Source organism: Pleurodeles waltl, chromosome 7 (assembly GCF_031143425.1).
Source record: "Pleurodeles waltl isolate 20211129_DDA chromosome 7, aPleWal1.hap1.20221129, whole genome shotgun sequence".
Classification (NCBI taxonomy): Eukaryota; Metazoa; Chordata; class Amphibia; order Caudata; family Salamandridae; genus Pleurodeles; species Pleurodeles waltl.
The window spans coordinates 1,166,012,051-1,166,026,280 of record NC_090446.1 but is presented as its reverse complement, the minus strand read 5'-3'; the positions used below and the strand labels follow the sequence as shown (position 1 = coordinate 1,166,026,280).

Sequence of the window (14,230 nt, the reverse complement as noted above, 5' to 3'; positions counted from 1 at the left end):
GACAATGCTTCATGGAACATATTCAAAACCTTTGAGAAAAGCGACATTCTCAAAATTCTAACAGCACTGAAACCCTCAAACCACTTCAGCAACCCTTTACTATTGAATCTCTTCAATGAGATCAAATCATCTATACTAGTACAGTAAATGCCTCACTCCTTATAGGCACTATCCGAGATTGTCTAAAGTCTGGGTAGGTTAGCCCTATTGTGGAAAAAACCCATGGCAGATCATACAACTTCCGCCCATTCTCCAACATTTCAACTCTGGCAAAGCTCCTGGAGAATTGTGTCCATGTTCAATTAGACAACCACATAGAACAATTCCAACTTTTAGACCAATCCCAATTCGGCTTCTGCCAGGTCCACAACACTGAATTGTCTCTAATGCACATAGTAGATGGTGCACTAAAAATGTTAGATCAAAACTAATCCTGCTCGACCTCTCATCACGTTTCAACACAGACAGCCTCCTAGACTTACTGGAATGTAGGATGGGGCTATGAGGGCCCGTTCCTAATTGGTTCACCTCGTTTCTCAACAACATGACACAAGGAATCAAGGTAAATCAGTTCTTATTGATTCCCACACTGGTCGCACTAGGAGTCCCACAGGGAACAACACTCTCTCCCACTCTCTTCAAACTGTTCACCGAGCCTTTAAATTAAATTCTGAAATTATCTAACATGCAATATCACATGTATGGTGATGACACCCAACTGAACTTGGAAATCTCTTCACCTGAAGTGTCGAGTATCGAGTCTCTCAACATAACCCTACTAAAAACCCCAAACTGGCTGACATGCAACCACTTCAAACTAAATGCTCTCAAAATGAAATTCCTCTTAATTGCTCCACCCAATCAGTCACCAGATATCAGAGAATGGATTAGGCATCTAACAGCCCATAACTGTTTACCACACTCCATAGACTCCACAAAATCACTAGGAATAATGCTAGACAAGAACTTGGACATGCAGGAGCACATCATTAATATCATTAAAGGAGTTAACTTCCAAATAAGGATCCTAAGGAAAATAAAACCCTTCCTCCCTCTTGATGATTTCAAACCAGTGATTCAAGCCCTAGTGATTTCCAACCTGGAATATGGAATTGTAACCATCTGTGGCCTACCTAGATCTAAATTTGGCTCCACTAAAGGCATCTCTTAACTCTGCTACAAGGGCTCATCACAGGAACAAAAAGATACATTCACGTCACTCCTGACCTGCAAACCCTAAACTGGCTTCCATATAAAAAAAGATTTAATTAAAAATTGCCTGCATGCCCCATAAAGCCCTACACTTCAACACCCCGAAGTGCCTAGCACAAAAACTGGAGCTATCCAGTGGGTGCAGATTCTCTAGAAGTACCAGCACCTTATTGCTGAAACCACAGAAATTCTGCAAAAAGAAAGAATACAAAAGAACCTTCTCGGGTATTGCCCCAAGAATTTGTAACTTGTTGCCCCCTGAAATCAGACTAATCCCCTCAACAACATAATTTAACAAGCATTTGCAATGCAATAAGTCACGCATTTACTTGAGTTTTAGTTATTGGCATTGAAAATGCATAACTGGACTTTTTTGCCACACTAATTATCAACCCTGCCACATATTTTGGTCCTTTCTGCCACATAATTCCAGTGGCCCTGCATATAACTAAAAGGCTGGTAGGCCCACTGGAATATGTTTTCAAACAAGGCACTTAAAACACAAACTACTCCCAGGTGCAACACATATTTACTGGGCAGTTGGTACAGGCAGCTTTACCCATGGGGCAATGAATAAATAGTTGCACTCAAAGAATGCATGCTCACTGGATCACTGTCCCTTTACTGCAGTCTGTGGATTCAAACAAGACGCCCATGATTTTTCACACACTTGAGAAGAGCCATCTCACATGATATTAATGACCCTCAGTTAGGCCCTCATTGCGTCTTTGGCGGTCTTTTGCACAGACCACCGAAGCCATGGGCTTTGGAAGAATGCAAGTGCTGGTGGTCTTCCGACTGCCATATTATGAGTACTGAGGGATTTCTACCACAATTTGGATGAAAATCCACCAGCTGGCGGTGGGAGGTGCAGGGGCGGTTCCACCACTGGCCCACCCTGCCAAAGGGACTCCACCAGCCGTATTACGAGCAGTAATACGGCCTGGCAGTGTCCTGACGTTGGGGTGCTGCCGGCGGTGGAAGCACCCTTTCCCTGCCGGATGGCCTCCTCGCCGGACAAGGTAAGTCGATCGTCTGACAGGGGAGGGGGTGGCAGGGTGGGGGCCAGTTGTGTGTTTGTGAGTGAGTGTTGTCTGCGTGTGTGAATGTAAGTGTGTATGCATGGGTGTATGTATGCATGCTTGTAAGTGTGTATGAATGCGAGTATAATTGTTGAAGTGAGTGCATGGTGGAATGGTGGAATGTCTGTATGAATGCGTGTAAGGATGCTTGTAATTGAATGCGTGTATGGATGCTTGTGAGGGAATGCATGTATGGATGCTTGTGAGTGCATACGTGTCTGTATGTGTTGGTGAATGACTGTATGCGGGGTGCATGTGAGTGTGTGCGTGTATGCGGGGAGGGGGCGCTGTACTGGGAGGGGGGCACTAGACTGGTGGGGGAGCTATACTAGTACAAGGGAGGGAGGTGGGGTGCTGTTCTGGTAGCGGGGAGGGCAGTTCTGGCATGGACGAGGGGGGTATTGGGTTTGCAGGGGGAGTGGGGGAGTCGTCATCTGGTGACAGGAAATAAATTTCCTGTCACCGGTAGCCTTTCTGCCAGGGTGTTTGTGGCGGTGCTCCTACAGCGGAAGCCCTGGTGGAAAGCCAACTCCTAATACCGGCACGGCAGGTCTAACCACCCTGACGGTAGGAACGGGTAAGTGACAGTTTGACACAGACCAAACAGACACACCTGTAATCTGGAGGTCTTCACCGCCGGCCCGTCAGCGGTGGGAGCGCCACCACGAGTCTGGCGGTCAGTGGACCGTCAGACTCGTAATGAGGACATTAGTCTTGCACTAAAATATTAGTTATAAAATTTTACAGCATAATCAGCTGTAAGCTCTCCTCGAGGTTAGTTTTATAAATACACGCGCACACACAGCTCAAGTTTCACAGACTCAAACATATGTAGTTCATCTAGTCAGGTTTCTGCTTTTATTCGCAGCTCGTATCTTGGGCTGGTTTCCAACTTTACGATATTACAGTTGTAATGCACTCTTTAATAGTAGTGTATCAATAAAAACATGGCACAGCCAGGATTTCAGCACCTTCCCTGACTGTTTTCATCATGGACTGCACCTACAGCTGGGCTTAGCTGCCTGGACAGGGTTTGGAAGAAACCGCAGTGTACAAATTTCAAAGGTATTTATTAAGGATTTCAGTAAAGTTGTTGTAGGAAAGTACCCTCTTTTTGGCATGGTTATCCTCACTTTTGTCCGCTATTAGTGTGCTTAGATTGTTTTCACCAGAACCTCAGTGATCATGCTCTCTCTCTTAAAATGTGGTTACCTTGGACTTTTGTGTACTGCAGAATGTATTATGCCCCCATGGGAACCAATGCAAAATGTGTCTGCAGGATTGCCATTGCCAGGTCAATGTAAATTATCCCTAAGGTAGGGTCTTCCAGCCAAAAGGGCAGAGTGCAGGTCCCTGTGTGTGAGGGCAGCCCTGCATGGACAGAGGTGACCCTACAAACCCCAGTTCCAATGTTCTGGACTTCGCAAGTGCGGGTAAACCATTTTACCTGTGTACTGGCCACAGGTCACTCACTACCTGTGGTCCAGCCACTTAATGGTAACTCTAAACCTGGGCATGTTTGATGTCAAACATGTCGGAATCATTCCCCAATACTCCCTAATACTAATGCCAGTATTGATGGCATGATTCCATGCACTCTGAGGACCCCCCCCAGTATTGCTCCTACCAGTCTTCCAGGGTATATGGGCAGCCCACACTGTTTCTGCCCTCCTGCTGCTTGACCAGCTCAGGTAGGGGAAGGCAGAACAAAGGATTTCCTGTGGGAGAGGAAGGCAACACCCTCTCCCTTGGAAATAGCTTATACAAGGCTGGGGAGAGGTAGCCTCTCTAGCCACCGGTTTGATTTGAAGTGCACATTTGGTGCCCTGCTTGCATAAACCGGTTTGCACTGGTCCAGGGGCCCCAATTCCCTGCTCTGGTGTGAAAGTGGACAAAGGAAAAGGTCACTCCCCTGTCCTTCACCACCTCAGGGCTGGTGCCCAGAGCTCCTCCAGGTGGCCACTTGATTCTGCCATCTTGAAAATAAGATGTGCAGAGGTCCCGGGGGGCATCTGAGTGGCCAGGTCAGGCAGGTGATGACAGTGATCCCCTGCTTAGTGACCAAACTCCCTCTTAAAGCTATTTAGTGACTCTCTTGCTGGTGGGTCCCCAGATTCAGCATGCAAGACTCCACCAGGACTCCTCTGCATTGTCTACTTCCTCTCCTGGCCACGGGAACCACAACTGGACACTTCAGGAACCAACAAGAATGCAACTCCAGAGACAACCTCACCTTGCAACATTGTTTCCCCGGCTCCATCCAGCTGCTGCAACATTTCCATGGCTGTGCATCCTCTGGGGATGGCAAGACTTCAGCTGCACTAAGAAGTAAGAAGGAATCTCGCTTGGAGTAAACGAGTCACTTCCCTGCATCTGCAGGCACCTACAGCAACAACATCCTGCTGTGTGGATCTGCTCTCCTCTGGAACTGCGTGGATCCTCAATTTCAGTATTATTTTATTTCAGCTGTTCTGTAGGAAAACGTTGTAGGATCTACACAAATTATCCCTTGCTGAATTCAAAATGTTGTCTACTTTTCAGAAATGTTTAGCTTTCTGGGATCGCAGTTGGTTAGTGGTCTGGAGGACCACCAAAAGGCCTTGGCAAATGGAAGTCAGAGCAAAAGAAGAGTTGCAAGGTTGAAGAGGACCAACAAGGTCTAGGAGACTTGACCCTGGGATGGGAGTCTGGGCTAACCCTCAGTAGTTGGGAATCCCAGCAGAAGCAAGCGCAGCGCCCACCAGCGACCCACTGGCAGCAGGCACAGTAAGTTGCGGTGAGGCCCAATTGGCACACCCGGAGAGGAGTTGCCAGAACAGGGGACAGGAGACTGTCCTTGCAAGGACGCCCATATCTGTCACTAATTGGAAGGAGGCTGATAGCACAAAAATAGTAAAAATGTGGTACGTCCCAGTAAAATACCAAAATTGTGTTGAAAAATGTTTTTTTCTGATTCAAGTCTGCCTGCTCCTGAAAGCTGGGAAGATGGTGATTTTAGTACCGCAAACCCTTTGTTGATGCCATTTTCAGGGGGAAAAAAACACAAGCCATCTTCTGCAGCCTTTTTTCCAATTTTTGTGAAAAAAATGAATTTTTTGCTGTATTTTGGCTAATTTCTTGGTCTCCTTCAGTGGAACCCACAAACTCTGAGTATCTCTAGAATCCCTAGGATGTTGGAAAAAACGGACACAAATTTGGCGTGGGTAGCTTATGTGGACAAAGATTTGAGGGCCTAAGCGCGAACTGCCCCAAATAGCCAAAAGAATGACTGCCACCTGAGGGGGAAAAGGTCTGGCAGCGAAGGGGTTAAAGTGCTCTGCAGTAACACGGCTGTTGCATATAAATGTTAAAGCATGAAATACGGAGGCAACGTAACTTTAAAGCTATATCAGGCCTGTATATTCCATGTCCATCCACTCCTGGCCCCTTCAGCTCACTGTTACAGCTGATTTTTTCCATTTGTGACTTTTTTCTTTAGAGTGCATCTAATGTAAAAATGTCAAAATAACTCTGGCAATCAATGTTCTTTCTGGAGAGAGAACATACTTTTATCTATTGGAAGCCTGGAATCATTATAAGACAGTGGAGAGGATTAATGTGCCTGCTGAAAAGAAAGTGTACGTGGCAGATCACAAAGTGCATGTAATGTAAAAATGTAAAAATAACTCTGGCGATCAATGTTCTTTCTGGAGAGAGAACATACTTTTGTCTAGTGTAAGCTTCAAGTCATTATAAGGTAGCGCTAAGGGTTAATATGCCTGCTGCAAAGAACATGTACTAAGCAGATCAGAGTGCATATAATGTAAAAATGTCAAAAGAACTCTGGAGATTAATGTTCTTTCTGGAGCGAAAACGGCTTTGATTTCCACCTGTGGGCCAAATCTCGACTATGAAGTCACTCGAGGTCACTGCTATGTGTCCTGTTGACCCTTTGTTTTGTCCAAACTCCCTACACCTTGCTTCTGACTCCACAGAGACCTAATTTCCCACACTGGACACAGTGACACCCGCCTACAGCTTGCCTGGCATGATGAGCGGCACTGCTTTCAACACATCTCAGGACCTGGAAAGAAAATGCTTTCCTATGTGCCTGGAAGCACCAGTGCTAATAAAAAACAAATACATAAATATTTAGCATCCATTATCCAAGAAGGTAATCCAGTAACCTACAGATCACACGAGTAAAAGCAAAAATGAAATGACTCGCATTAGATACCAGTGTAAATATTGTGAGCAGAGCTCTAATACCACCAATCGAGTTCGTGCTCTGTGCGCTGTCAGTGCCATGGCAGCCACAGAGTGCAGACAAAAGAAACGAGTAATTAAATAAAAAATGGAGGTGGGCGAGCTGTGCAAAACGAAAGAAAGGTGCGGCTGCCATATGTAAACATAAAGCGCGGCATGCAGTTGTGTAACAAAAAAAGGAACTGGAATGCCTCATGTAGTCCACGGAAACCTCCTTAAACAGGGAGAAGTTGTGGTGCAAGGACTAGAGCTGCTGACTTTGGAACTGAGTCCCTGGGTTCGAGTCACAGCGTTGGCTCAACATCACAATCTAGCTGTGCCTACAAAACGTTAATATGTGCTTGTCTAATGTAGCTGGTACTTATGTAAAGCCTCCAGTACCTTTGGGTGGAGTTTGGGCTACTTAGCAAACAAGTAATTAAAAAATCATACTGGGGAGGCACGCTCATAAACAGAATCCAAACCAAGTGAACAAGAAAGTGGGCTCAGTGCTGAAACATGAAGCGTGGTGCCCTTGTAGATATAAGTTAGCTCTGTGGCAAGAACAGGAAAAAAAATAGTCCCCCGAGTCAACAGATACCCGTGCAAAGCGTAACAGTACAGTACTTGTCCCTTGCTCTCGAGGAAGGCTAAACACCAGAAAAGGCATGATGTGTGCATGCCCCTCACACATGAAATCAAGGGTATTTTGAAAGGCAAGCCCACCAACGAATGAAAGTGATGGATGTGAGTTGGGCGTGGCTAAAGCCTACAGTATAGATGACAACAGGTCGGAAGCGCTTATATCTTGATCTGAAAAGGAAGTTAAACTGCTACTGTCAAACAAACTTCTGCAGTAGAGTTCACAAACGCTACTCTCCAGACCCCAACTGGACACATTGCTTGCACCTATGTAAATTATTCTCTTATTATGACCTTGTATATTGATTTGGCGGTCAGGTTCTTGTAGTGGTCTCTTCCCTCTTCCGGGAGATACTATAACCTGTACTGTTCTCAATTATGTTATTGTATGTTTTAACATGTAAAGCGCTCAGATACCCACAAGGGTCATGTTCGCGCTATACAGAACTTTATATAAATAAATAAATGTATCTTGGATGTTGTAGTCTTTTAATGTGTTATTTCTAACTGCTGAATAGTAATGTAAATAAAAACAGCCTTGAGTTTGGCTCGTTTTGTACTGTGGGAATACCACATACTTACCTTTTGTCTAAGTCTTGTGCTAAAACATGCCTCGGTGATTAAGATGTGTATTTTCAGTTCATTTATCCCGAATGTGCATCAAACTGGCAAGTCATCTAACTTTAATGTCTCTCAGTCCTGTGCCAGGCTGTTGGTTGACATGTTCTTTCTAGTAAATGCATTTGGTTATCTTAATAGTTTAAATATTTGTCATCCACAGGTGCTCAATAACATGGCTGGCCTCCGCAGTGGATTGTTGTTGTATCTGATGCCAAGCCTAGTTCAGCTCACTGGTAAGTCCCACAGTTTCTCATTTATCAGTTTGTCTCAAGATCACAACCCCTCGACATTTCAGAGACAGTCAAAACATGTGTCCTTAGATCAAAGTCGGTATGTGATCCTAGACAAATTAAGTCAACGTATATAATAGAATGCAGGTTGCATGATTATCCAAATACATTTGGGCAGTTGACAGGTATATGCCTTTCAATCGGAATGGTCCCTCAAACTGGGCAAGTGAAACGGCAGCTTTATTCCAGAATGTTCTAAAAATCCCTTTCTGATATACATTCTGTACTGTCCTATATAGAATAAGAGTTTGTCTTAGGATACCCCATTCTATACAAACAAAAAACTCCAAATGAAGTTCCAAATTTGAAACATGTAATGTGATAGGAGCAAACACTAAAGGGGGGAGGTCTCTTCACTATGCCTTAGAGTCTGTTAACTCTTTAAGATCAGACCCAGAATTTGTATCTAACTCTTGCTTGCCCAGTATTTGCATTCCCAAGCAGGCATGCAGTAATTAAAGGTGCTGAAGCTGCAGGGGCAGCAGGACCTACAGAGTTGAAGAAAACCCCTGCATCCAATTATGTTAGTCTTTTACTACCAAACCAGAGGGAAGGGGTAACTATTATCCTTGCGTGGTTTAGGTTTTCTGGTGCTTTTGCCAGAAGACAACCTTTCTGTCCTTCTTAATTTATTGATTAATTTTCTCTTGGTGGTGTTTGTCTCCCATGCATTCTCTGTAATGGGAAGAATTAATTGTTTTTGTTGTCACAGTTTCCTTGTCATTTTGTTGGACTTAGTTTAAGTAAACACATCCACAAAACATTTACAATCTCTTGCAATTTCTCTTCTAAAACTTGAATATCTCTGTCTTGACTCTTATCCCTCAATTTTTCTCAGTTGATCCATGTTTGAATTCAGCCTCTTGTCATTTGTTCACACCTTTTGCCACCCCACTCTATTTATTTCTTCAGTTTTTTTTCTAGTAATATGATGTAAGCATATTATTCAGAATTTAGAGATATCCACTACCCTAGCGGACATCTCTTACGTTGCCAGGAACCCCTGTCACATCGATTCCTATTGATGTGTTAAAAGTATAACTTGTGTTATCTTTTTCTCATTTCTAAAACAAAATCCTAAAATCTTAAAGCAGGATTTTCTTTTTGAAAATAAAAACACCATTGGCCCCTGAGAGTTTTAGCCCATGGCATGGGGGTCATTCAGCTGTTTTTACTTTCACTACTGTCATGTTTGAATGGTGGTGTATGAAAGTAAAAGGTGGCCTTTTGTCTACCCTCTCTAAATAGAGCAGGCAGACAAATAGACAAACCTGTGACAGCTCTTAGTCTGTTTGGCTGTTGGAGCAATATGTCAGCGACGGAGACACAGTAGTCTTTGCACTGACATGGTTAAGTTCTGCCCATATCTAAAGGAGGAGGGCAGAACTTCAGTTTGGCAAAAAGGATACCCTCTCTGCCAAACTCTAAATCAGGTCCAGAGTTATGATGTGCAGAATGATGTGTACAGAGGTATATAAGCTTCTTCAGATGTAGAGACATAAAGATGATTTTGATTACACTCCTACATTAGCAGTAGTACAACCAATCTTTGTCTTCACCTCTAATGATATGCACTAATATTCCTGTTTCTCTCTTCAAGGCCGTGCTGCATGTTGTGCTTACATTTCAGTTATCTGAAAAATAGTTTTCTAGATGACATGTATAGTATGGCTCTAGCTTCTCCCCTGGCTTATATTGTGATGTGTGCTATTTCTCAGGTTTTCAGTGTCATTTTGTGTAATATGAATCACTTTTGTAAATGACACCTCATTATACTATTTTTCGCTTCTCCGCAAGGTCCAAATAAATTATAATATTAGAGCATCTTTGACAGCCAGCAGCACCACTACACTATCACAATGGAAGAGTCCTCCTTGTTCAGATCAGGGTTAACCTGCTCTGTATCTTTCCCTGCGTGTTCTAACAATTGTGAACATAACATTGAAGATCATGCCTTTTAATACCACGTTCTTTCATGAACTCTGTTAATTGAGTATCGTTTTCACACTCCTGCTGTGCTATATAACCGTAGATTATGTCTAAAATAGTCGTACAACTACCCACTTATAGAGCAGTGCTAGATACCTTTATAGCAATCCCTCATGTGAAATCTTCGAAGGGGAAATGAAGAGGCTTCTTTGTAAGCAAGTTTTCTTAACTAGATTAGGCATGTATATGAATTAGGGTCTACCAAGACAATCTCATGGTAGATATCCCTTCTGTAAGAAGGAGAATGCCTAACATAGATGTTTCCAGAAAGATAACAACATAACTCACATCTACTTTGTATAAATGTTCAACCCATCATTTACCTGTTTCAAACTGAAGACTGTTTATATTTAAATCAATTAACCTACTAAGTCCTTCTTCATACTGTCCAACTTACCTAGAAGGCTCCAATGTGTTACACATGTACAATGTTTTCTATGCTCTGATAATATATTTCATTAATCTGTATTAGTTAGGGAACCTCACAACATACTTAAAGCTTGACAATCAAGAGTCAAGCTATACAAAATCACAAATACATAAAAAAAATTGTTTGGGAGTGTGTGACCTAGTAAACGCATCACCGCACCGCAATGATCTGTCTGATGGCCTAGAAATCTGCATTGCCCTTGGATGTAATTGACACAGTATCTTCATTAATGTTCTGGGGCTTTCTGAGACACTATGGGGGTCATTATGACCCTGGCGGAAGGCGGAGAAGCGTCGGTAAGACCTCCAACAGGCTGGCAGTCTTTTTTTTCAAATTATGACCATGGCGGTTACCGCCATGGTCATCTGCCGGTTCTCCATTCCGCCCGCCGGGCTGGTGACCTGGGTCTCCAGCCCGGCGGCCGTCACTATACCGCCAGAGGTATTTGGACCCAACTGACCACCGTGGATTTCATGCGGTTTGAAACCGCCATGAAATCCATGGCGGTAAGCACTATCAGTGCCAGGGAATCCCTTCCCTGGCACTGATATGGGTCTCCCCCAACCCCCACCCGAATCCCTCCCCACCCCGACCCCCAACATCACATCACTCACTCACACACGACACGCACGCAGGCACCACCAACACACATACAAGCATACACACTGACATACATGCCACCATCCACACACACAGTCAGACACGCACACCCACATTCAAACATACACGCACACATCCATACAGACATACCCACAGACATACATGCACTCATTCCCATACTCACGACACCCCCGCAAGCATGCAGGCACTCAGACATCCCCACTACATCCACACACACCCCCATGCACGCACACAACACACAACACCCTCCCACCCACCTCCCCTCATGGATGATCGACTTACCTGGTCCGACAATCCTCCGGGAGGGGACGGGAGCCATGGGGGCTGCTCCGCCGACACCACACCATCAACAGAACACCGCCACGCTGAATCACAAGACGTGATTCGGTGGGCGGGGTTCTGTTGGCGTGGCGGTAGAGGTGGAGCAACCTCCACTTCCCCGCCGCCCCCCAGTATGGCTGTTGGCGGCTCTCCATCCGAAAAAGGACGGAGAGCTGTCAACAGTCATAATAAGCTGAGCGGCAAACCGCCAACACTAGCAGGTCTAAATGACTCCCTCTGTCTCCTCGGAATACTATTGTTGAGTGGTTAAGTGAAATGAGGATGAGTTCCTTAGGGACTGGTTTTTGGTGGGGGCACTTCTGCAGCCACTAACCTACACCAAAGCATAGCCAATGTGCCCATGCTGATATGCATTGACTTATCTCTTAATTAGAGACTTTCATTGATGACAGGCTGCATTTTCTGGAGCTGTATTCCTATTTCGGAAGTGCGCTGCTGTGGTGCCTTTGGTAAATAAACCATCCCCTTGCATTGGGTGAGGTGGGAAAAATGTAACATCTCAGTATTTGTAGTCTTCTGTCAATACCCTGGGGAATTGAAATATTATCCCTTACAAAAGCTGTACTAAGCAATGGTCTCAAAGGGCTATGATGCCGCCTGTAATGTAAGGGTTGACCGTATTGTCCCTTCGAGCTAATGGTGAGGACTGACAGTTTCACTTACAGGAAACACTCAACTGTATATATTCCATCCCTGAATATCAGTGCAGGCACTGAGACGGCTACAGTCCCATGTCTAAAGATAAAACAAATATAACACAGTAAGAGGGCAAAACGGACAAGTATGTTAAGCCAATTTCTGCCATCAAGCCTGCTAAAGTCCCACTTCCAGCTCTTGGCTAGATGGAAGAACAACTTCCAGTTTCATTCAACTCAGTGGATCTAATCCTTCAAGCAATGGAGGTGCTCTTGAGAACAATATTGGGGAAATGGACTTCCACGTCATCCTTCTGTGACAAGATTTGTCAAATGTAGTTGAATGAATCACCGAATCAGAGGGGCGCATATCTGTGTGGAAAATGCAGTTAAAGAGCTTCAGTGCACAGTGTCTCAGCAGGTCATGTCCTCTAGGGAGTTACTGCAATGCACAGAGGATGCAGAGGGCCAATCTAGGTGGAATAACCTACGCTTCCTGGGATTTCAAGAAAACGCTGAAATCAAGGACCCAGAATTGTTCCTAAAGAAATGTCTAAAATCATTCATTTCTGGAATGGGCTTCTCACCCTGTTCTATAATTGAAAGGTTGCATAGGGTCCTAAATGGACAACCCCAAGTGGGAGCCCACACCAAACAATTCATTGCCTATTGGCTTAATTTCAGGCCTTTGCGCAATCAAATTAAAAAATATTGTGAGGTTTGAGTCCCACTCAATACTGATTTCCCTGACCACTCAAAGATTGTCCAAAAGCTGTGAAAATCATACAACCAAGTCAAGCAGAAGCTCATAGCTATGGAACTCAAGTATATGCTGCTGTTCCCTGATACCTTAGGAGTTATCTTTTAATTGCAGATATTCTTCTTTACATTCCTGGATCAAGCATGAAAATGTGTGGAAGAGACACCCTTCACTAAAAAGAAAGGAACAGCAGTTAGCAATCTCAGATGAAACTACACACAAGAAACAGCGACCAAAGTGTACGCATAGGTCTTGCTCTAGAAGAGGAATCTAAAGTGCGAAGATACTGTGAATGCATCATGATGCTGCCACTAGTCTTGTCAATTCTTCTGGACTTGGTAACTAGCTGTAATAGAGGGACCGAAGCTATGCCTAAACTAACTCGAACGTCAGCTCTTCAGAAAGAAAAATGATGTGAACTCTTTTGTTGAGCTCGATAGATGTGGAGTGGTAGGGAATAAGGCTATCACCAGGTAAGTTGCTGGATATTTTCCTAAGGGGGGGAGGTGTATGCAGTGCCAGGAAGGAATATACTACTTGAAGCAACCGAGAAAGGAAAACATTTAGGTCCTCATTACGAGCCTGGCGGTGGCGGTCAGGACCGCTGCTGCTGTGGCGGTCGGACCGACACATAAATACCCTTAAGGTCAGACTTCCAGGGTTCCACCAGCTCCACCGGGATCCATGATCTCGAGGGCCTGGCGGTTGCAAAGATCGTAATCCGCCAGGGCAGCGCTGCATGTAGCACTGCCCTGCCGATTACGACCTTGTTCTCTACCAGCCTTTTTACGGCAGTTTCACTGCCATGAAAAGGCTGGCGGAGGACAGGTGTAGGGGGAAGCAGTTGGGGCCCTGCACTGCCCATGCACTTGGCATGGGCAGTGCAGGAGTCCCCCTGCACAGCACTGTCACAATGTTCACTGTCTGCTGTGTAGACAGTGAACATTGCAAGGGTGCTGGTGCACCCTGCGGGCTACAGCATTGCTGCCGCCTTGATTATGAGCCGGAGACAATAATGTAGCCTGTGTCCTGCTAGGCCGGCAGCCGGAAACCAAGGTTTTTGCCCACCAGCCTAGTGGGAAGCTCCTAATATGTCAGGCGGAGTGGTTGCCATTAAGGCAGCAGCCACCCTGTTAGGAGTTTGGCGGATGGGCTTTCCCATCCGCCAAACTCATAATGAGGGCCATAGAGTTAACTAATCTGGACCAGAATAAAAAGGTGCTGACTTTAAAGACCAACTCTTATTTTACAATTGGGGCTTGAGTTAGGGACTTTTAGGGAAATTAGCTAGGGCAAAGATGTTCTAAATGGTTGGGCATATTGTCTTATTTACTTTGATATATATTTCATAGTCCAAAGTATGAGGTGGGGGTAGGTTTCTC

At 44.7% G+C, this 14,230-nt stretch overlaps 1 protein-coding gene across 1 annotated transcript in view; it reads left to right on the top strand.

Annotated features, from left to right (window-relative positions):
- Positions 1 to 14,230, top strand: part of LOC138246070 (uncharacterized) — a 154,352-nt gene that overhangs the window by 54,464 nt on the left and 85,658 nt on the right. Inside the window, exon 2 of the mRNA XM_069200272.1 lies at positions 7,942 to 8,014. Coding sequence (XP_069056373.1) covers positions 7,954 to 8,014 — 61 coding nt within the window. The 5' untranslated portion in view covers positions 7,942 to 7,953. The remainder of the gene's footprint in view (positions 1 to 7,941; positions 8,015 to 14,230) is intronic.